We start from the raw sequence: 26,232 nt of genomic DNA on the forward strand, positions 1-26,232 counted from the left end.
AAAAGTGCTGGAAATCATAAAGCTTATTCAGTTCGTATCCGCGCAGAGGACAGAAAAAATTACGTTTTGGGGCATAATCTCGTTGCTTTCAGCTGTAAAACAAAAGCGACAAATCATTCCATGCATCAAGAGGGAGTTAAAAAAAAGAGAAAATCTCGGCGCAGGGAGCGCACAGACACACACACACAAAAGCAGAAGGAACTGCTGAGTGGAATTGTATAGCAGATCATCTCTAGTGAAGTAGTGACTGGGCGGGAGTGCTTACAGCAATGCAGAAAGAACCAGGGTCTGTGAAATAGGTAGAGAGAGTGGAGGTCTGGCGGGGGGAGATGTGTGTATTTAAGTGAGCTGTAAAATCTGAATCAAGATTGACAACAACAAAAAAACGGAAGGAGACGCATTTGCACTTCATCTCTTTGACATTTATGTATAAACGGGGATCGGCTTAGGTATTTCCAACATGCTCCTCAATTTTCTATCCCCGGCTTTCTTCTGAGACCAATCTTTCTTGGGTCTGCTCTTGAAGGGGCAGGCTCCTCCTTCCCCCCCCCCCCCCCCCCTCCCTCCTCCTCTCACGTCAGTGAGCCAATGGGTTATTATTTTTTTGTGGGTTGCGGGGTGGGGGTGGCTGGGATGAGTGGGCATGTGGGAGACCCGCCTGCGGGCAGTATGGATTGGTGAGTGGAGCCGGCGGTGGGAGGTGCAGGGGGAAGGCAGAGACTGTGGGGGGGAGCCCGCTGAGTGGCTGCGGAACGCGTCGCTCAGGCGCTGCGCTGCTCTCAAGTTGCGGCGGAGCTGAGGACGGCAGCTGCAAAAAGCCGGGGCTGACTTTGAGTTCGTGCGAGCTCCAACTCAGGAAGAGAGCCGAGAGCTGGAGGGAGCTCAGCGACCTCCTGCCAACTTAGACCGAGGAGCATGTTTCAGCACTCTGCAGGGCACAGAGCTGTCCGCACCGCCGACCCACTCACCGACTGACTTCAGCACCTCTGTCTCTTTATATTAAAACAAAAACCACCAGCGTTTCGCAAGAGAGGGAGAAAAAGCGAAGGTGAAAAGAGAGGGGGGGGGGGGGGGGGGGGGAGAAAAAACATATGTTTAAAAAACAAAACAAAATTAGGGGTTGGAGGCTGGGGAGAGAGGCGTTGCTTGGTCTTCATGGTCGCTATTTTTTCGCGTTTAAAAAAGAAGTGTGCGGAATCTTGTATTTAATTGCCAGTGAATTGCCTCGCAATCATTGCAGCCGTGTATGCATATTGCATTTGCAGAGCTCAGTCCGCTCTCCATCGCTGTTAAAAGTGTTTGAAATATTTCTGTTCTCTTCCCCCCCCTTCCAAAAAAAAACTGGACGTTGCTGCAAATGTTAATCTCCCGCCACCAACCCCCGCCCCCCCGTCTCTCTCCTGCAAATGTTGATTCTTATCCCTTTCTCTCGCTGTTAGCTCTAACACGAATTGCATTTGTAATGATTGCAGACACCAGTTTCAAGTTTTTTAATCAAGTTCTTCTTCTCCCCCCACCCCCCCCCCCCCCCCAACCCTCTTGTATTTTATTTTGCAGAAGTTGCCGCTTTGCGTGTTGGTTTTGTTTTTGTTGTATATTTCCACCCTTCCCTCTCCACCTCGCCAGCCATCCTCACCTTTTTTTTTGTGCATTTTGTTTGATTTGTTCAGATCGGCAGGAGCTGCAGTGTGTGGTGCGTGTGTTCTGTGGAAAGATATTCTCCGGAGGAGGATCGGAGGGGGGAGAGAGAGAGAGATGGACGCGCTGAGCGCTGCCCTGGTGCTGATGCTGATGGTGCTGATGCTGCTGGTGGTGGTCTCCCCGCCGGTTTCGGGTCAGGAGAGGGATTACAGCCTGCGGGAGGAGCTGCCCGACAACGTGCTGGTGGCCAACCTGGTGCGGGACCTGAACCTGACCGCGGCAGCAGCGGCCGGTCTGCCCCTCACCTTCAAGCTGGTCTCCAAGACCGGGGATGCCCCGCTGCTGCGGGTGGAGGGGAGCAGCGGTGAGCTCTACACCACCGCCCACCGCATTGACCGTGAGAGACTGTGCGCCAACACCTTCAGCGACAGCAGCCGCTGCTTCTACGAGGTCGAGGTGGCCGTGCTGCCCAACGAGGTCTTCCAGCTGGTCAAGATGCGCTTCCTCATCGAGGACGTCAACGACAACGCGCCTCTCTTCCCCTCGGCGGTCATCAACATCTCCATCCCGGAGAACACCGCCGTCAACTCCCGCTACTCGGTGCCCTCCGCCCTGGACCCCGACGCTGGCATCAATGGCATCCAGCACTACGAGCTGCTCAAGGGCCAGAGCGTCTTCGGGCTGGACATCATCGAGACCCCCGAGGGCGACAAGTGGCCGCAGCTCATCGTCCAGCAGAGCCTGGACCGCGAGCAGAAGGACACCTACGTGATGAAGATCAAGGTGGAGGACGGTGGGCAGCCGCCCCGCTCCAGCACCGCCATCCTCCAGATCACCGTCACCGACGTCAACGACAACCGGCCCGTCTTCAAGGAGGGCGAGACCAACGTCCACATCCCCGAGGACGCGCCGGTGGGCACCTCGGTTGTCCAACTGCACGCCACCGACGCTGACCTGGGCTCCAACGCCGTCGTCAGCTTCTCCTTCAGCAACCAGGTCTCGGCGCTGGCCCGCCGCCTGTTCGCCGTCAACCCGTCCACCGGCCTGATCACCGTCAGGCAGCCGCTGGACCGGGAGGAGTTCCCCGTGCACAAGTTGACCGTCTTGGCCAGCGACGGTAGCTCGACACCCTCCAGGGCCGTGGTCACCATTAACATCACCGACGTCAACGACAATGTGCCCACCATCGACACCAGGTACATCATTAACCCCGTCAATGGTACTGTCTTGCTGTCGGAAAACGCACCACTCAACACCAAAATCGCACTGATCACAGTCACGGACGAAGACGCCGATTTAAATGGGAAGGTCACCTGCTTCACTGACCACGATGTCCCATACCGTTTGAAGCCTGTGTTTGAAAGCCAGTTCTTATTAGAAACTGCTGCCTTGCTGGACTATGAGACTACGAAAGAATATACTATTAAAATAGTGGCTTCTGATGCAGGTAAACCACCGTTAAATCAATCAGCCACTGTGGTGATTAAACTGAAGGACGAGAATGATAACGCTCCTGTTTTTAATCAGCCCGTAATTGGCCTGTCAATCCCTGAAAATAACACCCCTGGTACACAGCTAACAAAAATCAGTGCCACTGACGCGGACAGTGGGAAAAATGCAGAGATCACTTACCTCCTGGGTCCCAATGCCCCGTCCATCTTCAGTGTAGATCGGAGAACTGGCATTCTGTCAGCTATGAGGAGATTAGATCGAGAGAGACAAGACCGTTACGTTTTTACAGTACTGGCCAGGGATGGAGGCAAGCCTTCTATTCAGAGCAATGCTACTGTGGTTGTGACTGTGTTAGATCAAAATGACAACAGCCCTTCCTTCACACACAGTGAATACAATTTCTACGTGCCTGAAAATCTGCCCATGTATGGGACAGTTGGACTTATTACTGTTACAGATGCAGATGCAGGAGGTAATGCAGCTGTTAGCCTTTCCATCTTGAATGATAAAGGCTACTTTATAATTGACCCCAACAGTGGGGTCATCAAGCCCAATATTACATTTGACAGGGAGCAGCAAAGTTCCTATACATTTCAAGTCATGGCTGTGGATGGAGGAAGGCCTCAACGCTCGTCTGTGGCTAGGGTGACTATAAATGTTGTTGATGTAAATGATAACAGTCCAGTGTTTGTATATCCTCCATCTAACTTTTCGTATGAACTGGTATCGACCTCTGCCATCCCTGGCTCTGTGGTGGGTAAAGTTTTTGCAATTGACAATGACACAGGGATGAATGCTGAACTGCGCTACAGTATAGTCAGTGGGAATTCCAGAGGACTGTTTGCCATTGACCCAATGACTGGCAATATCACTTTGCAAGAGAAGGTGACCACAGCAGACCATGGCTTATACAGGCTCGTGGTGAAGGTCATTGATTTGGGTCAGCCAGAATCCTTGCATGCCATGGCACTTGTACACTTGTTTCTCAATGAAACCATCAATAATTTTACCTATGTGCAAGATCTGGTCCGGAAGAGCATGGAGACGCCATTGGATAAGAATGTTGGAGATAGCCAGATGACCCCACAGACTAATGATTATATTAAGATTGTTATTGCCATCATTGCTGGGACTATGACTGTCATTCTTGTTATTTTTGTGACTGCTTTGGTGCGTTGCCGTCACACGCCAAGGCATAAAACTGTGCAGAAGGGGAAACAGAGCGGGGAATGGGTTTCTCCTAATCAGGAAAACCGACAAATTAAGAAGAAGAAACGAAAGAAGAAGAGGTCACCAAAGAACCTTCTTCTGAATTTTGTTACAATTGAGGAGTCCAAACCCGATGACCCTGCTCACGAGCACATCAATGGCACCTTGGACCTTCCGGTGGAATTGGAGGATCAGACTATGGGCAAGTACAACTGGGGCACAACACCCACCACTTTTAAACCTGATAGCCCGGATCTAGGAAAACACTACAAGTCAGCCTCCCCACAGCCCTCCTTTCAAATCAAGCCAGAGACTCCAGTGCCGGTGAAGAAGCATCATGTCATCCAAGAATTACCGCTGGATAACACATTTGTTGTGGGCTGCGACTCCCTATCCAAGTGTTCTTCGAGCAGTTCTGACCCCTACAGCGTATCAGAATGCAGTTGTCAGGGAGGCTTCAAGACTGCAGGGCCAATCCACACCAGACAGGTAATGCAGAGATTCTAACTGGCCCTCACAGAGAGATCTTGTCTTGAAGATTAAAAGCCTTGAATGGTCATGCATGGCTGAGGCATTGAAATGTAAACAGCTTGTGATTCATCAATGTTGGAGAGAGAAATTAGAAAGAAGTGGCATTTAGCTGGTGGTGATTTGCTGAGTTGTTGTTTCGACAATATGGTCTCTAGGTGGCACTGTAGTACTTCCTGGGTGTACAGAAAGCTGCAGCAGTTGTGAAGAGAAGGGCACTGCGAGTATACTGTGGAGTAGCAGGCACAGGAATCCTGAGATGCGTAGTGCAGGTGCAATGTGAGGCTGTACAAAATCGATCTTTGGTTTCTGTTCAGAGACGTTGGCACCAGCAGTAAGGAAGGGAGGAACAGACCACACATTACACAGCAAAACAGTACCCCATTATACTGAAGAACAAAGACAGTAATATATTTTTAAAAAAAACTTGTATTAAAACTGCTGTGACTCAACCATTGCCTTTCTGTTAAATAAACATGCTTTTGTAAAGAATGTTCTATAATTTCTAATGTGGAGATCTCCAGGGGAGCAGGAAAAAGAGGTGCTTCTCAATTCGGTTTAATAGAATAAGTGTAATTCTCATACTCAAACCTTGGAATGTTGGAATTGCAAAGCATGATTATTCCCATTTTGATACACTGAATCTGACTTCTCTATCACCTTGCATGCTGGAGCCGGGCTGCTTAAATTAATTGTCTATTTTTAATCTGTTGAACATGCACGTTGAATTACTTAGGCAACAGGCAAATTATGTACCTTTTGTGTGTTGAGAAATTGATGTTTGGGTCTACAGAGCTAGCCCCTGGGTTGCAACTGAAAAATACATTGTCATTTTTCTTCTGCTGTCTCTTATTGCTTTTCATACCATCAACTATTTGTGAAAAATAGGAGGCCAAGGGTAAATACAAATGTTCCAGTCAAATGGGGGAAGGGCAGGTAAGATTAAAATCAAAGAAAATAGACCTGCACCAAAAAGTGTTGAGACATATTGAGGGAAAGGGTAACAGTAACATAGGTGCTTTCAAAAGCATGTTGATTGACAGATGCACTGGGGGAGGATGTGCTTGCAAATCTTAATCGCAACAAAAGTGCTCCAAATGATATGCAAATGTTTCAAATGAAATGGGTGGCAGAACAGTGTGTACTATTGAACATTGTAATGTCTGTTTAATGTAGCTCTCTGAATCTCCATTATTCTTTACTCTACTGGGTTCCTTTGAGACCTGTTTAACTCTGGTAGGCAAACGGAACCGTAGTTGGAGCCAAACAGCTACCGGCTTTGCGACCCAATTAATTATTCAACTGCTTGGAGAACAATTGCATGTACTGTTTGTCTCAAGTATTTTCCCTGTGAGTAGCTTTTGTTTTTGTCTAGCATTTAGGTCAGTATATCTTGTGGTATTAGTCACAAAAAATGTATGTAGGAAAATAAACAGTAAGATTAGGTTAGTTCTCTGGGCACCTTCATTCCAATTTGCAAGAGGATTTAGCTCCAGGAATTACATATCACTGATTTGGAGCCTATTCAACTATTAATATGTTTGTTTCCTGGTGCAAATAAACATTTAATTTGGATCAAAGTTTGGATCTGTGGCTCTATTCAATCCATGCAAATGTTAAACTGTAGAGTTTGCCTCCCCTCCCCTTTCAAAGTTGTTTTGCAAAGTTGTTGGGATTTCAGACCCTCTATTTATTAAACCACTAGGAGTCAGTAGTTCTACCTTCTTGAAAGATTAGATTGTGGTTTTCCTGAGGATTGGCTGAACAGTAAGCAAGGCTGTAAACTGATTTCACAGAATGTACGTCTGAATTGGTATGTCCACTAAAACTGCCCATGGCTATCCAAACCAAAATAATTTCACAAAAATATTTTATTTTGTGATATAGCTTTCTACATTTACATAGAAACTTCCTGTTGGTAATCTTTCAGAGAGTTGTGGCAAATAAATTGTTAAGGGAGGTGGAATGGTGGGGAGGTATTGGAAATTTTCCACATATTTGCTGTTTTCCTTAAATTGATGCCTAATCTTGGTATTAGTATTGAAAACATTTAATACCTGTGTGCACTTTAATATAAAGAATACCACACGTATATTTAATGTAGCCTATGAAAATATTTCTTGTTTCACCTTTACAAAACTATGTTTGTTTTAACACATATGTTGAACTATACCTCGTACTTAACACAGTTAGAACAGACTAGTCTGTAATTAAAGATTAAACAGTGTGATTTAACAATGATAGACCTGTGGCCCTTCTCAATCTTGGTAACTGTGGTTGTGTCATTGTCGGTGGTGCTTTATAAGATCCATTTGTTGTTAGCCAGTTTTAAGTCTTAATGTATATACAGCTAACACAGTACTGGACATTCACTGCGCCTCAAGTAATTTTTTTTAAATTCATCACAACAGTTTGAATGATGATAGTTAAGAGCACAAATTTGTTTTACAATTCTTACTTAATCATCCCACCTTTAAGTCCTGAATGCTATTTGCAGACTCTATGGATTACTTCTTTCTGTGGTTTTCCATAGATCTATAGTGCTGCAGATGCTTCATCTGTAATAGTTAATCAAATAAGCACAACATGTCATAAATCAAGTAGTGAGGAAAGGTTTCACCAAGAATTTCTCTGGAATTGTTCCTTCAGAGCTGACAAGCATTTGCTCAGGTCATTTACTTTTTGCTTTCATTCACAGAAATGTTATGGTTTTTGTGATAAGATTATACAATAAGTCCAATCTGTCTTTTAAGTATCAATATTGAAGTAGTGTCAGTGGAACAGAATGATTGATTTCCATTTGGTGCATCACAAATTGCCATTCAAACAGCCAGAAGAGGGAACCAATTCTGTTATTAAACCTAAATATATGAGGCAGTGGTTGTTTATTCTGAAAGAAGCTGTTCAGTATGGGCTGATGTTCTTGATATTGCAAAATGTTGTCATGCCAATGAATTGATTGCAGTGGAACTTTATTGTTACAAACTCACTCTGCCTACATTAGACAGTTCCCACTAATGATCTATTGGCAATTTATACATGCTTGGAAGATCCTAGATCTCATTTGCAGCCTCTGATCTCTGTGCGTGTTCTTGAAATGCGGTTACACAGAAGGTGCTACAATTGATCTTACTGCATCTGGACAGAGAACAACACAATTGGATTGGTTTGATTAATATCCATTGACTTCTCTGAGAAAGTGTACGGTTGTGCGCTTCAGTGGAAGGAAACGATCTCTGGTACCCTCTTGCTGTTAAATATCTTGTCACCGCACAAGAGAGTAGCCACTTTGGCAAGGTTCTTCAGGCCAGCAATTATACATGAAACACAAAACTGAGTATGATCCAATTTTCAGCTGTAGAGAACACAATAAAAATATTATTTTATAAATTTGCATTAAAATAAAATTGGTAATGGTGGAAGATCCATGCATTATCAACATAGACAATGGCGAAAATATGACATAACCAGACTTCTTCACTGGTCTCTGAGTTTGTAATAATAAGGCTTGACTGCACACTTGCAATGTGATGTGAAATGTGCAACGTTTATTTTACGCACTTGTGTATGTTGATTTTATTATTCTTACAACTTCATTGAAATAATTTGCAGTTGTATCTATTAAAAGCAATAGTTAAATTCACTGATAAGAATAAGTGCAATGTAGTGTAAAACAGCTCCATTTAAACTTTAGTGGTAGACGTACCATTTATTTCATTTAAACTAAAATTCATTTAGGTATTTATACATTTTCTGTATTTTTGGTCTGGCCTGTGTACCTCATTTTGTATATTTTACACGCGTTTGATGTCTTGTGCAAAACTCATTTCTTCATTAAACTTCTTTTGCATTACACTAACACATGAGCAGAATTTTTGGTGTTTTGAGTCTCAGGTTTATGATGGGAATGTTATGTTCTAGTTTCTTTTAAAATAGTTCATTTTCTATTCTTCTCCATGGCAGTTTTTTTTCTTTTCCTCCTGAAAACCATGACTTCCTTGGGAACAGGATTTCATAAAAAGTTAATATCTGAAACTTTCCTTAAATGACCACTGTTTATGTACAAACCTTGACAGTGTGTATCAAATAAGTATTCAAATGTTGCGTATCACATCAGTGCTTACTGCTATTTCTGCCCGATTATAACTCCCTCCAGGAGTAGCTGCATTTCGCTGACGATCATAGACCTAGGATGATTTTTGTTCCCCTGGGAAACTGAGATTTACTAACTGAGCACAGGACCGATTTTAGGCACTTGACGAACTCGCTGAGTGATTGTTAAAGCTTTTCTTTTCACTTTGATAAATGCATAAGAAGATTCCAGAAAGAGCCAGAAGTTGCATACATGGGAAGAACACTCAAGGTGCACTGACTTGAATTTTTACTCTTCATTTGCCTATGTGTGATGAATCAATGCCTCCCGATTCATACCTTTATTGAACCACCATTCAACAGCCTTTATTACTTCACCCATGAAGTCTGTGCAAACGGACAACTCTAGATAAGAGATTATTGTTCCAGCTGTAAGGGGCAAAATGTCAGATATCCATTGTATTTGAGAATGACACAAATCACTTTACAGCATGGGAGCATCTGGTTATTGATCAAGAATCCTGGCCTATTATTTTTCCCCTCTTAAGCTCGGGGAAATGTAAATCAATTGTACAACCAGCTATCTCAGTGTAATCCAGGAACGGAACATGACATTCTCCTTGCTGAGATTTGTTCTGAGCTGACCATTTTCAAGAGAACATCTGTCCAGTTTCTAATCCCGTTATTCTACAACAACAATTGGTACTTGTATGACACCTATTTAATTAATGTTGAAAGTCACTCAGAAAAGTCTTTAATGTTAAGCAGCATTAAGAAATTAATTTGGAAACGAGGCAAGTTTTATATATTGGCTTAAGGGACGACAGGGGATGAGAAGTGCCCCAAACTTAGGTTATTGTCACTGGAGAAATAATTAAAAATGGAGATATATTCGAGAAGACAGAATTGGAGGAGCACAGCTATTTCGAGGACTGGTGGAGATAAAGTCCAGGTGGAAGATGATTTGAAGGATTTCAAAACAAAGATGATTATTGTCAGATTGATGCATTGCCTAACCAGGGTACAGTATAGGGCTGTGTGCCTTGGGATGATGTGTAAATGGCATTTGGTCTGAGTAAAGAAATGAACAATAAAGTTTTCAATAACGCCAGGTTTACAGAGGGTAAGCTATTGGAGGTTGGCCACAGTCTGAATGGTCAACTTTGAAGATAAGAAAGACCAATTCAACAGCAAGTGAGGAGTCAGGTGAAGTTAGTTGATGTCAAAGAGATAGAAAGAGTTGCTCTTAGTCATGACGTGGATTTATGATTGGAACCCAACTCTAAGGTATTTTATATTAGACCACTCCCATTAGTAAGTTCAGAATCTCTGTAATAAAGAAATGGACGCGAGCCCAAGTCTCAGCAGCGAACAGCATTACTTCCTAAAATGTGGGTTCATGATTCTGCCCTTAAGCTTGGGGAGCTAGAAGAGAGAATTAATTGTAGGAACTGATTCCTGTGTGTCAGCTCACTGATGGAAACCAGCACAACTACAGAGATTAGTTGCCTCTCTAACTGTAAAACTATGAAAAACTGATATAGAAATCTTCGACATAAAGCAAAAAGTGTGTTATTGACCTGGTAAGGTAGATGAACATAATAGATTATACAAAAGAAGTGGGATTTCACCATTAATTTAATATTTTCCTTCTTTATGGGGAATTCCAATCAAAATTAAATTGAAGTAGATATAAATCCCTACACTACCGCAGTTGGGCGGTAGCATGGGGGTTAACAATAAGAAAAGAAAAAAGGAAAAAAAATCCCTACATGCTGTCTATCACTTGTGCAAGATGATGGCATTTCAATCCATATGTTGGTTTGGTAATTTTTCATAAGAAATAAGTTTTTGCAGTGATTAATGGTTTTTACTCACTCCCTCAGAACAGTAGTCGATAACTATCAGGCTGTACTTAATCCTGCTGAGTGTGAACTTAGGCAAAACATTTTTAAAATAAACCACAGTTACAGTTCTGTCTTTTTCCTCCCCATTAGATTTCCTAGAACTATGTTTGACAAATAAGCTGCAAATATTCAGCTGTTCAAAAGTGTTGTAAAGATCGGGCCTTGGGGAGTGTTGTTGAACAGAGAACTAGGGGTGCAGATACACAGTTCCTGGAAAGTGGTGTCACAGATAGTCAGGGTCGTAAAGAAGGCATTTGGTACATTTGCCTTCTTTGGTCAGAACATTAACTACAGGAGTTGGGAAGTCACGTTACGATTGTACACGTTGGTAAGGCCACATTTGGAATAATGCGTACAGTTCTGATCTGTTGGAAGGATGTTATTAACTTGAAAAGAGTGCAAAAAAGATTTACAAAGATGCTACCAAGACTGGAGGGTTTGAGTTACACAGAAAGGTTGGATAGGCTGGGGCATTTTCCCCTGAAACATAAGCGGCTGTGGCGAGACCTTATAGAGGTTGATAAAATCATGAAGAGCATAGTTAAGGTAAATAGCGAAGGTCTTTTCCTCAAAGTAGGGGAGTCCAATACTAGAGGGCATAGGTGAGAGGGGAAAAATTTAAAAGGGCTTGAGGAGTAACTTTTTCACACAGGCTGGTGCGTAAATGGAAGAAGCTGCCAGCCGAAGTAGTGGATGCGAGTACAATTAGAACATTGAGAAAGCATTTGGACAGGTACATGGATAGGAAAGATATAAAGAGATATGGGCCAAACACAGGAAATGGGACTAGTTCATATTAGGAAACTGGGCCGAAGGGTCTGATTCCATATTGTATGACTTTGACTTGAATTTTTCCTGCCAATTTTCTACAAAGGCTTTTTTCCCTCCTAAACTAGTGACAGACCATTTGATCTGAAGCACTGATTAAATTGCCTGGTTTCTGTTGAACGTTCTTACATAAAAAAACAATGGCAGCTCTTTATAAGTTATTTATTGTTCCTGAAGGGCTTTGAAACATCCTAAAGAAGCAATAAGGTCCTACATCAATGTAAGTCTTTTCCTGTTACTTGATTAAGCAATTGCTGGGGCTGAAAATAAAATGGGTATTGGAGTTTGAATTTTGATTAATTCATTTCAAAAGAACTTGCTTCCTGTTTTAGGATTTCACCATAGTGCATTAATATGAGCTTTGATACTGATTGAAGACCTTTTGTAAATGAGTTGTAATGCCTGATGATATTTGTAATTTAGCAAGCTCTTTTTAATTCACCTATTACAGAGGTCTCTCTGTTGCTGTTCAAAAAACAGGGAGCAAGTAGTAAACCCCCATGGAGAAATGAAATGAATAACATTAATAATAGAAAACAGCATAATAAATTGCAATGCCAAATTAGAGAGTTAGTTGATTCTATCTAAAGGACAAAATTCATTTATTTGTGCCTATTCGTAAATATTCAGCCATTCATTACTTTGTCAATGACTGTCTCAAGTAAGGAAGTCTTGTATTGCTGCAGTACTGTTCTAATCTACACCTGGGCTACAAGCTCTGAGTCCAAGTCCCACAACAAGACCTTTGCCCCAGAATGGTGGGTTCATAACAGGTTGATTTATCATCTTGTAAACTCTTCCAGTATGCCTGATGGCACATCCTTAGAGTTGGACCATTTTCTAGTAAAACCATCCTGCAAAAGGTAATGGTAAAATGCTGTCATAATTCTCCCATCAGCATGGAACAATCCAATGGAAGTTCATGGCCAAACATTTGGAAATGAGGAAAACCAGCAACAATTAATAACTTTGCTTTCTACTTCCAGTGCAGTGACAAGGCAAACATGAAGATTCAAGTTCAGAGTTGGTAATCAAGGGAGGTTAATGCCTCTATTTTAACTATACACTTCTCAGGATCTTGGATCATCTTAAAAGGCCTTAAACCCAACAAAATAATTCTGAAATGAAATTCTTGTTGTAATGTAGACACAAAGAAAAAATCTGGATGTTGGAAATCTGAAACAAAAACAGAAACTACTGGAGAAACTCAGCAGATCTGTCAGCGTTTATAGATAGAAGAAGAGTTAACGTTTTGAATTTAGTGTCCCTTCATCAGAATTGAAACACTAACTCTTTTCTCAACACAGATGCTGCCAGCCCTGCCAAGTTTCTCCAGCACTTTCTGTTTTTATTAAACAAAGCAAGTGGCCAAAGTCAGAAATAAAATAAAAAGTCAGGATATCTGTGCTGAGTAATGTAAATTGATGGTTAAAGATATGTGTGGACACTAGGGAAAACATCCCCACTGTTCTTTGAATAGTGGCTTGGGAGCCTTAATGTCCAGACTAGGCCTTTGTTAATAACTCAGCTGTGAAATGGCGCCTCTAATGTTGCATCACTTGGTCAGTACAAAATAGTATGAAATAATGAGCAGAATTCAGTGAAATAAGATACTCTCTACAGATACATCATTACATATGACATTTTACTCTTTAGTACAGCCAGCAACAACCCCGGTATTTTTTGTCAGGTTCACTAAAGTCTAGCTTCTAGCAAGATCTGTTTTAAAAAAAAATCGGTCCTCCCAGCTGTCACCATTTATGAACTCAGTAAGTTTTCTCCAGCATTGCCAACTGTAGCACACAACTCTACATTGGGAGTCCAGCTAAGCACATTGTAGAAGCAGCTATAAATGGTGTGGTTAAGAAGCAACACTCATTAGCAGAAACAATTCTCCAATTAAAGAATGGTCTAAAAGCTGTCTTGCAGATTGAGTTGTACCCATCTTATAATGAAGATTTAACATGTAGTTCCATGAATTTAGGCAATACTTGGATAATATTTTCAGGGGTTTTATTTGTCAATTTCCTTTCGTATCCTGACTCCTGTTGGTGCTTTGTGTCCTTGGAGACGAATCACCCTGAGCATTGCATCTGATTAGTCTCCTCTGAGCAGAACCAGCAAGGTATTAACCATATGACGGTTAACTAAAACCTATTTTAACCCCAATTTATTTTCCAACAACATTACTGGATAGGGAGAATTCCCCCTTTCAAGCCTACTATCTAATTGTACATGCAACTGCCGATTCAATCGACATTAGCAAACTCTACTTAGGCCCAAAGTTTAACCTGGATCCTTCCAAAGAGCACAATTTCTCTAGGTGGTGTTGCTAAACCTGTTCTTTCACCAATATATTGTATCGCTTACTCACATATCATCTTTATCAACTTGGCAACTGAGAGCAGTTGCTGCACTCAGAGTATTAGATGAAATAAGGTTGTGGAGTCAGTGGCCACTTGCTACAAGGCAAAGTAATATTAAGCATCTTGGAATTTTACCATTCTGAGGCATATAGTAGGTATCATTTGTCTTTCACATAATCTTACAAATTATAGATAAAATGGATGAAGACATTACACATTTGTATGACATTTCTCTATCGTCTATTTTAATGCAAATGGTCTGTTATGTTAAGTAGGTTAACACTCCCATTAAAATAGGGGGCAATTAGATGACTAATGAATGCTTTGTATGTTTGCCTACTTAAGTTAGCAGCAATGATTTGTAGACTAATATGACTTTGGGATGTGCATGCAATTTAGGCTAATGCTCGTGACGAGAAAACTGACAAGCTGGATAAGTTTTTGCTAGGGGCAATGTGTAAAGCTCGGCTTGCTAATTCCTTTTATATGAATCTGGCAATGGAGTGAACTGCAGCACAAACTTGGCAGCCTAAAGCCTGGAAATTGCAGGTGCCAATCTCAAACCAGCATGAAAATATGCTGCTCCAGGGTTAGTATTCATGCCAATATGGATTTAGACACACTGCATGATAGCCCCTGAGTTCATTGCCAGGCTATTTTTTTTTCTTCAAAGATATCACCACATGCAACATGCAATGACATTTGTTTCTTTAGAGTTGACCATATGTGCTGCAGTGCTTCCTAATGTGCAGTACAATCTAAAACAGGCAATTAGACTTGAATGTCAGATTCCCAATGAAGCTTGCATTCTGACCTTTGAACCATTGTTGTGCTTAAAGCAGTATGTTTTCTATGAAGCCAGTAGTATTCCTTAGAATGTCCTTCAAAATCAAGTGATTAGTTTGGGTTTATGTTCCCATGTACCTTTTACATTTGTTAAATTAATCAGCTAAATCCATTAGCTGCTTCCTATGTAATGTGATTCTTCCCATCACTTCAATTACAGCAATAGATTCCAACCAATACTTTTCTCAGAAGAGATGGCTGACTCCCTGCCATATCCTCTGTACCGGCCTGAAGGCCAGAACCTGACTGACCATCAGTATCGATGTTGTCCTAATAGATATATATTAATTATGTATTAACCAAACATTTCTGAATTGGACAAATTGTTGAGGTTGCAGTTGTGAAGGAAACTGAATTCTGCTCAGGTTTCAGGCCAGATTGTGAGACATTGGGTGAAATCTTGATGAGATGGATCAACCAGGAGTAAGCTCGCCTTTGAAGGGGTCGGGTGAGTGGGTGGACTGCTGTGTCCCCACCTCTGGGGACCTGACCGGAGGTGGGTGAATGTCATATGTGTGACCTAACCAGAATTACAGTCTTCCTATGGTGACGATAGAGGCTGTTTGGCCCATTACATCTGCAACAACTCTCCAGTTGAGCATAATGACTTAATGCCACTCTCCTATCTTTTCGCTGTAATTTTGCACATTGTTTCTATTCCGTAGGAAGGTTTGGGAAGGGAATGACAATTGGCCACAATTACTGTTTAAGAGCATCTTGAGGGGCACGGAGCAGTGGGGGAGTGGGGACCTGATCTTCTGGGATCTCCTTTGTGTTGGTGAGTTTCAGATTTAGCAACTTGTTCTGAGGTGTCAGCCCCACATATGGGAAAGACTAAGTCTGTGTCCCAAACAAATCCACTAAAGAAATTTGGTTTCCTCTCATTGTTTGTGAATTTGATGCTCATTTCGGAGTGGAGAACATCTTAGTGTCGATATACATTTGTAATTCCGTCACCTTGCCCAAGCTCTCCTGGCTTCCAAAGTTGCAGGCCCTAATACTAACTGGGCTGGAACTTTCCCAGGATCCCTCCTGCCCAATTCGTTGGACGAATAGGTGAGTGGAGCTCGATGAGGGTGAGGAGCTGAATTTTCAAAGGTGGAAAGATTCTCATCACTGTCTTTCTGTTTGACATTTAATATAATGAAAAGTGCCAATTCTTTATATGCAGTTAAGTAATCTAGTTAACTTGTAATTTTTTTGACTTTTAACAGTAATGCACACACTAAGCTATTAATTACAATAAGTTATTGTTAATGTAATTAAGCAACCCAACGGACTCGCCAGGAACATTTTAAAACAAAGTATGACACTGGTTCATGTAAGAGCTATCATGACAGGCGACAAATAGAGTGGAGACAGAGATAGTTTCTAAAAGTTTCTTGAAGGAGGAAAATAAGGTAAAATGGACGAGAGATATATCAATAAAGGATAAGCTTTGCAAATTACTGGATAGCTCACGATGTGTCTATGTGCAATAATAAATGTCTGTGATATGAGCTCTGAATATTGTACTGGCTGTTCCTTGAAGCCAAGGCATGTGTAAACTTATGTGAAGTAGAATCAGAGTCAATGTTAAACCATAGCACATTTAAAGAGAACATCCTTTGATGGCAATCCCCATATTTCAGGGGAGTGAAGAGTGGAGATGGACAAATTCAAAATTCTTGATTTTATGACTGAGTGTGGTTACAACTAAGATGGCAATAACAATCGGCCTAAGAGATCACGAGCTAGAGGCAGATTGAGTAGATTTAACAATGAGGCTGTTAGCTAGTGTCTTTTGTTGAAAGGAGATATTGACTGACTAGGATCTATCTCAGTAGAGTTTGTCCTATGGTCGTTTTCTAAAATGACTAGTACCTCTGAAGCCATATCCAGGAACAGGAATTACTAACTCCTCACTCACGATGAGGAGATGTAGTTATGTCGTTGCTTAAAGTTCTTCTGTAGTTGTCAAATAACCTTTTGTCAGCTGCAGATTTGGATGGTGAGGCCTTTCAACCATGGAGCCAAACCTGATCCTGCACTTGGCCACTTTCTGTCAGCTGCCACTGTGTAAGAACTTTGGAATGTGAGGTCTAGTTGATTTGCTGACTGTCCTCTCAAAAACTTCAATACTAATCATCACTTTACTTTTCATTGACCCAGCTAACCTCAACATAAACCAGAATTAACTGTGGAATTCTGCGGTTCAGAATATCATGTGACTCATATTATATGGTTAATTCAGACCCTATCAAAAATGATATATTTCTGTACAATAGCTGGCAATAGTTTTTTTTCCAGTACCGACAGTTCAGTCAGTAAGCCAGCAGATGTGCAGAATCTGCAATTAACGCACAGTTCAATCTCACTACAAATTAGTGAACAGTACAGGCTCCCTATAGTACTAAGTACAGTTCAGTCATTCAAGGCATGAGCATAGCACAATCTTCCTTGAAACTAAAAGTTGGTAATCTCTCTTTATACCAGTACTTTCCATCTGGAAAACTGTTTTTGAAGGGGTTCCAGAAGCTCTGGCATAACAAGAGATAAGACTGGACAGCAGTGTTAAAGATGCATCGGTCAATGTACATACAGTAGATTGGTGTCTGCAGTTTTCGATAACAATGTTGCAAGGTTTTACTTTGCTCTCAGTAGAAATATTCTTGAAGTGCTTCATGTTGAACTGTGCCATAGTTTAAAGAAAAAGATTTGGCAATTATGGAGCACCTTTTCATGAATTCAGGAAATTCCCAAAGCATTTCATAGTAAATGAAACACTTTTTAAATTGTAGTCACTGTTATAATGAACTGCAGTCCCTGTTATAATGCAAGAAGTCTGAGTTCTATTGTTATGTGGGTTAGTATAAAGGTCATTAGGTATTTTATCAAATTGAAAAAAATTGCAAGATAAAATGATTTAATATAAATTGTCTTGCATATACATTTCAGGACCTTTTGCACAATAGATTATCATTCTGTTAACAGCAGTGTTTGTTTATATCATTTCTAGGTATGCTGGCCTGCTTTTATTTTGGTGGAAGCTTGCCATCATTAAGTTGAAAAATAGCATTGCTGTGGAGTAAAGCACTTGTACATGCCCCAGTGTCTCCATCAAATTTCCAGCTTCAATACATAGGGGCTGAAATTTCCCAGGGGCTTCTTCCAATCATCTGCTGCCACTTTGTCAGAGGATCCACAAAATCAGATTCAGAGAAATACTCTTGATTGATTAGCATGCACTCCCTTTGCTAAAAGACCGCATTGATGTTTCATCTTCTAGTCAGTTTTGTGGTATTTCCCTGCATAAAACAATGAATTAGATTGCACAAGCATGACAACATTTCATTACAGATTAAAAGGTCAGTGCTACATGATGATCCTGGGAATAACGGCAATCTGACATTTTATGTTTGGGATGTGAATAAATAGCATTCATTTTTTATGATATTTGGATATAAAATGAATGAGATTAAGTACCTCCACTCGATCCGATTTAATTTTTTATCAGACTTGGCACTTTGGCTCCATCAGATAATTTATTGATTTCACACACTTTAATGCCTTTAAGCGAGCAGTGAAAACTGCGGAGTCCAATTTACCATGTGTACAATTGACAGGTTCCTCTTTAACACTACTTGTCCAGCCTATCGTTTACTATCCCATAGCTTATGTAACCCTTTCAGAAACAGTTTTTGAGGGCAATCACTAGCACAACAAGAGATTACTGATTTATAAAGGGCAATAGTGCATTGCGTGAATGAATTGCACTAATATGTAGAGAGCTTATATGGTTCACTAATTTGAGGTGAGGCTGAACTGTCCATTAGTGCAGAGTTTCTGTGTATCTTCTGGTTTAGAGACTGAACTGCTTGTTGGTATTGGGGGAGTGGAGGGGGAAACTAGAGACATATAACATTGTCAAAAATCACACACCAGCTTATAGTTTACAACAGGTTTATTTGGAAGCACTAGCTTTTAGAGCGCTGTTCCTTCATCAGGTGGTTGTGGAGAATAAGATCGTAAGACATAGAATTTATAGCAAAAGTTTACAGTGTGATGTAACTGAAATTATATTTTGAAAAAGACCTGGATTGCTTGTTAAGTCCCTCATCTTTTAGAATGAACATGTTGGTTTCAGTTCTTTCATATGTAAATTGCGAAACCTTTTTTAAAAGTTACATTCTCAAGTGAACTTTAACAATTGGTATCATATCGGCCCAGATAATGCATTGAAGGTGTGAGCTTTGCTGTATGAGACTGTCTGTGCCACATGATCAGACTGATTCTAATCTAAAAAACAGATTTACAGAACCTCACATGGATTCATGAAGTTTTTGAGCAAAGTAAAATGTAAGTCTGCAAGTACAAATTCACCCCACAAACTGATCGGTGTGTGTGTGCTTGTAGGTTTGTGTGTGGGTGGGGGAGGTGTTTATGAGTGTCTGTGAGAGAGTGTGTATATGGATGTGAGTGTGAGTGTAAAGCGGAATACGTCTGTGAGAGGGTGTGTGTGGGAGTGTATGTGTGAGCATATGAGAGAGGGTCTGCGTAAGTGAATGTGTCTGTAGGAGAGTGTGTGTGTATCTGTGTGTGTGTGTCTATGTATGTGTGTCTGTGTGCGTAGGTGTGTCTGTGTGTGTATACTGCAATGGGGTCACCTGTAGTGTGACATGAGCCTAAGGGGTATCCATGGGGATGGTATCAACTGGGATCTTGGGTTCATGTCACACTACAGGTGACCCCACTGCACTATACATGCAGACTCACGGACAGACGGACTCACCCAAAGACAGACATTCCTACACACACACACACACACACACACACACACACACTCACACACATATACACACACTCACACAGACCCTGTCTCTTACGCTCACACATACACTCCCACACATACCCTCTTACAGACTTATACCCTTTTACACACACACTCACGCACACCTTCAATATATTGTCTGGGCTGTCATGACACCAAGTATTAAAGTGCACTTGAGAATGTAACTTTTTACAAAAGTTTAGCAATTTACATATGAAAGAACTGAAACCAACATGGTCATTCTAAAATATGAGAGACTTAACAAACAATTCAGGTCTTCTTCAACATATAATTTCAGTTACATCACACTGTAAACTTTTGCTATAAATTCTGTCTTACAATCTTATTCTCCACAACCACCTGATGAAGGAGCAGCGCTCCAACAGCTAGTGCTCCCAAATAAGCCTGTTGGACTATAACCTGGTGTTGTATGATTTTTAACTTTTTACACCCCAGCTCAACACCAGCACCTCCAAGTCATGTATAACGTTGTTGGTGCATCACTAATAGAGAGCTGGTATTTTTGCTGGGTTGAATGAGGATTCAATTGGTTGCTAATGACCAGAAGTTATTTTCAATAGTGTACACAAAGGTGAAGAGAGAGTCTCCTGCACTACAGCTACACTGTATTTTCTATCACATAGTTTATTATTGTTCTGAGCTACATAAGTTCGAGTGAGCTCCTGAAAGAATTGAATACTGCTTATTTTAAGAGAAGTGCAGTTATCACCCAGCTTGTGCTTTGAGTTTTGTTCTGAAGTATACTTGATAGAGTTAATTCCACAATGTAAACCCGTGGATAAAAAAAAAAGCACCCCTTCAGCTGTTGCTTTCAAGAAAGATTTCATCATCATTTGTAAGATAAGCACCACCCGGATATGCCATCTGTCTAACTTCTTTGATCTACCCCACAAGCTTCCAGGCAACTGGGATTGCCAATGTATTGCATTGAAGCCTACAGCACTGACGTCCTTTCTTGTGCTTCTGTGACTAGAATCCAAAATCTGTTGTAGGTTGCATTGATGCATATACAAAGAAGCCTCAAGTCTGGCACTTGGCATTGTCAATCAACATATGTGAATGACTCATGAACTGGGAACTGTGGTGTCAGTTGGCCAGGCAAAACCCTTTTTGAAGGCAACTAGTGTTGAACTTAGACAGCCTCTTGGTTGATCCAGGGAGAAATTTCAAGCTGGGAGAGGGTTGGTATAGTCTGTACTGTATGTTTTTTTTGTATCTTGGAGAGGCATTGCTTGGATGAGGGTTACTTTATATATGAAGTTGCACTGAATACAAAAAAAATAATATTCTTGTGTTGGAAGTATCATTCACTCCATTCAAGAGAAAAAAACATAGTTTAAGGGAAATGCCTTGACAAAAAACATTATACAATTGTTTGCTCGTCCCAACCACAAACCCTAACGTATCCTTCCAGGCAGCCAGGCCAGAAAAGCACAGATTGCACTGTTGACTACTCAAGGTTGCATTATACTACAACTGTATTAATAGACTATGACATGAAATGCATCTTAGCATGTGGGGTGGGGGATGGTATGAGTGGCCTTCCATCCTGAATACTGCCTATGCATGTTTGTGCATATCCAGTACTAGCCGATCAGTAATAATAGAATGTGTAATCATATACCTTCAAAACAAAATCATGTACAAAAGCAGCATTAAATCACTGAAACATGTGATACAACATTACTGATTTGTCTGGATGAAAATTATGAGACATTAAAAGCCTTTGTTGATTAAACAGATGTTTATTTGCTGAATCATTGTAAAACTCCCTCAGACTTGAAGATTCCCCATTCTCCTCCTCCCTGTCCTCTCTCTCTTTCCTCGCCCCCATCCTTTCTGTAGTTTCCATTATACATTCACTGTTTCCAATCAAATGAGTGCACTGTGCCAGCTATTAAACAGACACTCAAAGCTACAGTCAGGGCGTTCTGATCCTGAGTTCATGTTCTCACAGAATAGTGCTTCTTCTGAACAAGCCGCTGAGCTGGGAAAAGGAGACACGAGCCTGTTTCACTAATACATTAGTAGGCAGTACACTATGTCAAGTGGGCATCAATAATGCTTTACGTGTATTAAGGCTGAACTGTCATAATATTTAGACAAATGAGGAGAGGTTTCTTTTTTTTTAACCCTCTGTAGTTAAGGTACAGGTGTAAGTATAAAAGTGCATATTTCCAATCTTGCTAAAGAACCCATGGAGGAACTCTTCCCCACATGATCATTTCAAATAATCCAGAAACAGAAAGTATGTGGAATAAACTCTTAAAATATCTGTAGCTAAAAGTAGAAAATATTTGGAAAAATCACTGCCTGTCAACGAGTAAGTGAAAGAGTAAGATAATTAATATATCAGTGAGAACAACTTTTATAGGTCACAACTCATTCAAGTACTAAAAGGTGTTTGTGCATCTCTAATGTTATCTGTTTTCTATTGTGGTTTCTCTTTAATCATTTCACTACAAATTTGTCTCTGTAGCTTGCTGGGTTCAAAGACCACTCAATACTCTATTAACTGATTTGATTCATAGCATGTTTGCAGATATCCATGCAACTGTACATTGTAAATGAGTGTAGATGGCAGAGGAGGAGGTGTGTGCAGGGGAACTAGTATTTTAGTTTTGGGGGACGGGTCTGGGGACTTGGGGGGTGTTCATGCAACCACCTACTGCACAACTGTACAAAGTGAAATTACAGTAACTGTTGACCTGTTAGTTTTGTTCCACATTAAGTAATGTCCTCAGCATACATTCCATTCCCCAAGATTTTATTCTCAAATGGAACTGATTGTAAATGTACACTCATACAATGTGTTATTGTCTTGTAGAATGAATGCCAGGCTCAATCTGTTATGAAGTAGCTTCTCCTGCCAATAGTAGCCTGGTCATCTCAATTGGTTGTAGATACTGAGACTAAAAGAAGAGAATTTGATAAGTCACCTGTTTAGATTTAGTTGCATCATGACCTTGGCTGGAAAATAAATTTGTGAGGTCAGAGTTAGGATCAGTGCTAATGGCAACCATGGATGAATAGTCTGTTGAGAAGTCAGAAACAGTGTATGGATGAAGTACTGGAGTAACAATGTTACTTGTGTAACTACATGAGCAAGAGTTAGTGGCTAGTCTCTTCAGGAAAGGAATGGTGAGAGATGGAAGGCAGACATACACATAAAATATTGCTCCAATAAATAAAAGCACTGAAACATTGGCTGCGCCTCAGCACTATACAAATTAATGGGAGAGAAAGTGTTTAGTTCACTGTAGACACTGGTGGATTGTGAAATAGCTAATGAATAGTGGACCAATTTGTTCATTGTGCTTAAAGGAATTCAGCAACAGTAAACATATTATTGCAATAAATCCCTGAAAACTGAAGATTTAATGCAATAATGAAATCATTAAGCATGTGTTAAAATTTGTGCAGATGAGAGAGCTTGCCAGAGTTTAGGTTTACAACATGGTTGTCAATGAACAAACAAGGTTATTTGTCAACTGGTTTATTAACTGGTTTGTTAAGAAAATACTATTTGATGTGTATGTTGGGGATCTGGTATGATTGTAACGTTGAAATATGTTGTATTTATTTTTAAATTCTTAATTTTGTTTTGAGTTATTTGTATCACATGTATCACATAATGTTTCCATAAATTCTGAATGCTACACAACTTAAACCAGGTCTCAAAGAGGTTTCCAATTTTCAGTCTGAAAAAAAGGACAATACCACAATCTCTCTCTCTTCCCCCTAACCACACCTCCACCCTCATCAAATGATTAGGATTCATAGACATCCCTAAAATAATGCAAATGTGATATCAAACAGACTCACTAACATATGATAAACTCACAAATAGCTTGGGCAGGAGAGCGGATAATGAGAAGTGTGTCTAAACAAAGAAGGAAAAGACAATTGCTGTTTAAAGTTCTTAAGGGACCTTAAATCGTGAGAACAATCTGAATCCCAGCTGTTCAGCTATTTTGTTTCTTCAGCAGTTGCAAAATTTGCAGGTCTTGAGCTTGCAATGAATGGTTCTTGTTCCAAGTTTTTTTTTCCACTGGGCTCTAACTTTTGAAGTTGAGCAAGACAGATTGAGAGAGTATTTTCCAGTTATTGCTTATAAATCCACTTTTTGCCTCCTCTCTGCATTAGTACCCGAAGAAACTGTTTATATTAAAGTTCCATTTGCACGTTTCCCAAGTCTGCATTTTGTATTTTTCCCCCATGCAGCATCTCGGAGTGCAAACCTTTCACTTCCCGATATGGGAAATTAACCTCGTTGTATGAATCAAATAGGATGTAAATTTCTTGATGTTGATTTAATTGTCAGGTTTAACTGCCTTGGGTGAAATGGCCATTTTACTGCAGATGAGTTTTGTTTATCTCACATTGGTTTTTCAAAGTTACCTCAATTTGTAGTCAGGTGATCACAGCAGCCATTTTAGTTCAGTATTTGTGCTTTATAGTCCATAGCTTTGTTGTTTTAGTCCATGAAGCTCTTGGGTATCAGAGTATCAATCAGTTGAGTATCAACAGTCCATTTGTAAAATTAAGTATAGGAGTTGGGATGTCATGGTGACATTGTACATGACATTGGTTGAGGTCTTTTCTGGTACACAGTGTCTAGTTCTGGTCGCCCTGTTATAGAAAGTTTATTATTTAGCAGGAGAGGGCCCAGAAAAGATTTACCAGGATGTTGTTTGGAATAGTGGGTTTCAGTCATAAGGAGAGGCTGGGTAGATTGGAACTGTTTTAACTGGAGTGGAGGAGGTTGAGGGGTGACCTTCTAGAGGTTCATAAAATCATGAGGGGTATAGAAAAGATGAATGGCAGGTGTCTTTTCCCTAGCATAGGGGATTTCAAGGTGAGGAGGCATAATTTTACGGTGAGAAGAGAAAGATTTTAAAATGACACGAGGGGCAACATTTGTTCAAAGAGCATTCATGTGTGGAACAAACTTCCAGAGGAAGTGGTGATCAGGTACAGTTACAATGTTGAAAAGACATTTGGATTAGTACATGAATAAGAAATATTTGGTGGGATATGAGCCAAGTACAGGCAGGTGGGATTAGTTTTGTTTGGGTTTATGTTTGGCATGGACTAGTTGGACCAAAGGGTCTGTTTCTGTGTTGTATAATGAAGTCCATGATGAATATCTTATTTTGTTCTTTTTCTATAGCTTAAATTTAAACTTTTTGAAAACAAAATCATTGGTTTGACAGTTTAATTGATAGATTATAGTTATAATTTCATTGGTCTGGATCAGTTGACATTTCTTCTGTTGGTGTAATGCTTTGTAATAAAATTACTTGAGGTATTCCACTCGTGTTTTTACTATTGATTTTGAAGTACTGGATATCCATTACATGTTGACAGAATAAATTTTACCTCAACACTGCTACAGTCTGCATAAGTATTGAGTGTGAAACAGCAAATTAGACCATCTATTGACCTAAGCTCTAGACCAAAGTCTGGGGACGATCTATATGTAATATCCATTTCATCTGTGTAAATTTTAATTTTCGAATTGTTAATTTATGTTTGTGGTCTGATAGAAATGTATGTTTGAGTTATAGAATGAGAATTCTTCAGACAGTTAGGAGGTAATTAGTTCTTATTTAAGTGCATATATAATATAAATATTGGGGCAAATAGAAGATCCTGACCCCACTCCCTACACAATAGCAAACAGGCTTTTCTATAAGGAATACATTCATTGTTCTCTCCTGTTGTGAAGGGAGGTAGTCATTTCTCATCAATTGACCTACCCACACAGGCTGGGCAAATGGGACTTGAACCCAGACCTTTTAGCTCAGACATAGGAATACTATCACTGTGCCATGAGAGCTCTTCATCAGAAAGATAGGTAGACAGATTGGTAGTAGGTTGAGGTCCTTAAGTGGCTGATAATTGATCACTTAAAGGCCTTAATTGGTGGTGGGTTGATAAGGCCATGTGTGGACCTTCCCACCCAGAACTTAATTGATCTGATTGTAGGAACAAGCAAAGCACCTTTCTTGGGCTAACTCAGTCATTATTTGCCCTTCCTATCACCTCGTTCGCCACCTCAGGGAAAGAAAAATTATACCCTATGTGACAATGTATGGAAGTGTGATGCAAAAGAACTTCTTAAATTCATTCTGACGACATAGGTAACCCTAAGGCTACTTCTTTTTCTAGTTAACTTTGAGATGGTGGAGACTTCCATTCTTATTGAATCACTGCATTTCTCAAGGTGAAAGTAACCCTCTCCAACGTTGTTCAGTAGGAAGTTCCAGGGCCTTGAGCCCAGCAATGATAACTGAACAACAATGTCAAAGTCAGGTTGAATTAGAGAGAAATGGGCAGGTGATATTGTATCATCACAACATCTGCTCTTGTTCTTAAGATAGTGAAAGTCACAGATTTGGGAAGTGCTTTGAAAGAAGCCTTGGTCAGACGTTGCAATACATCTTGTGGATAGTATACAGTATAGCCAATGAGCATTGGAATTAGGAGTGGGTGTTTAATGTGGTCAATAGGTTCCTGATCAAGTGAA

General features: G+C 40.6%; 1 protein-coding gene across 4 annotated transcripts in view; it reads left to right on the plus strand.

Moving 5' to 3' along the window:
* The first annotated feature begins 778 nt into the window (after nucleotides 1–778).
* pcdh11 (protocadherin 11) overlaps nucleotides 779–26,232 on the plus strand; it is a 739,867-nt gene continuing 714,413 nt past the window's right edge. For 3 of the 4 annotated variants that reach the window (XM_072594670.1, XM_072594672.1, XM_072594673.1), the window contains exons 1-2: nucleotides 779–1,048; nucleotides 1,671–4,791. In XM_072594670.1, coding sequence (XP_072450771.1) covers nucleotides 1,756–4,791 — 3,036 coding nt within the window. In that variant the 5' untranslated portion in view covers nucleotides 779–1,048; nucleotides 1,671–1,755. Of the gene's footprint in view, nucleotides 1,049–1,557; nucleotides 4,792–26,232 lie in introns of all 4 variants that reach the window. The other variant, XM_072594671.1, reaches the window with a different exon arrangement.

Source organism: Chiloscyllium punctatum, chromosome 25, assembly GCF_047496795.1.
Source record: "Chiloscyllium punctatum isolate Juve2018m chromosome 25, sChiPun1.3, whole genome shotgun sequence".
NCBI classification, from domain to species: domain Eukaryota; kingdom Metazoa; phylum Chordata; class Chondrichthyes; order Orectolobiformes; family Hemiscylliidae; genus Chiloscyllium; species Chiloscyllium punctatum.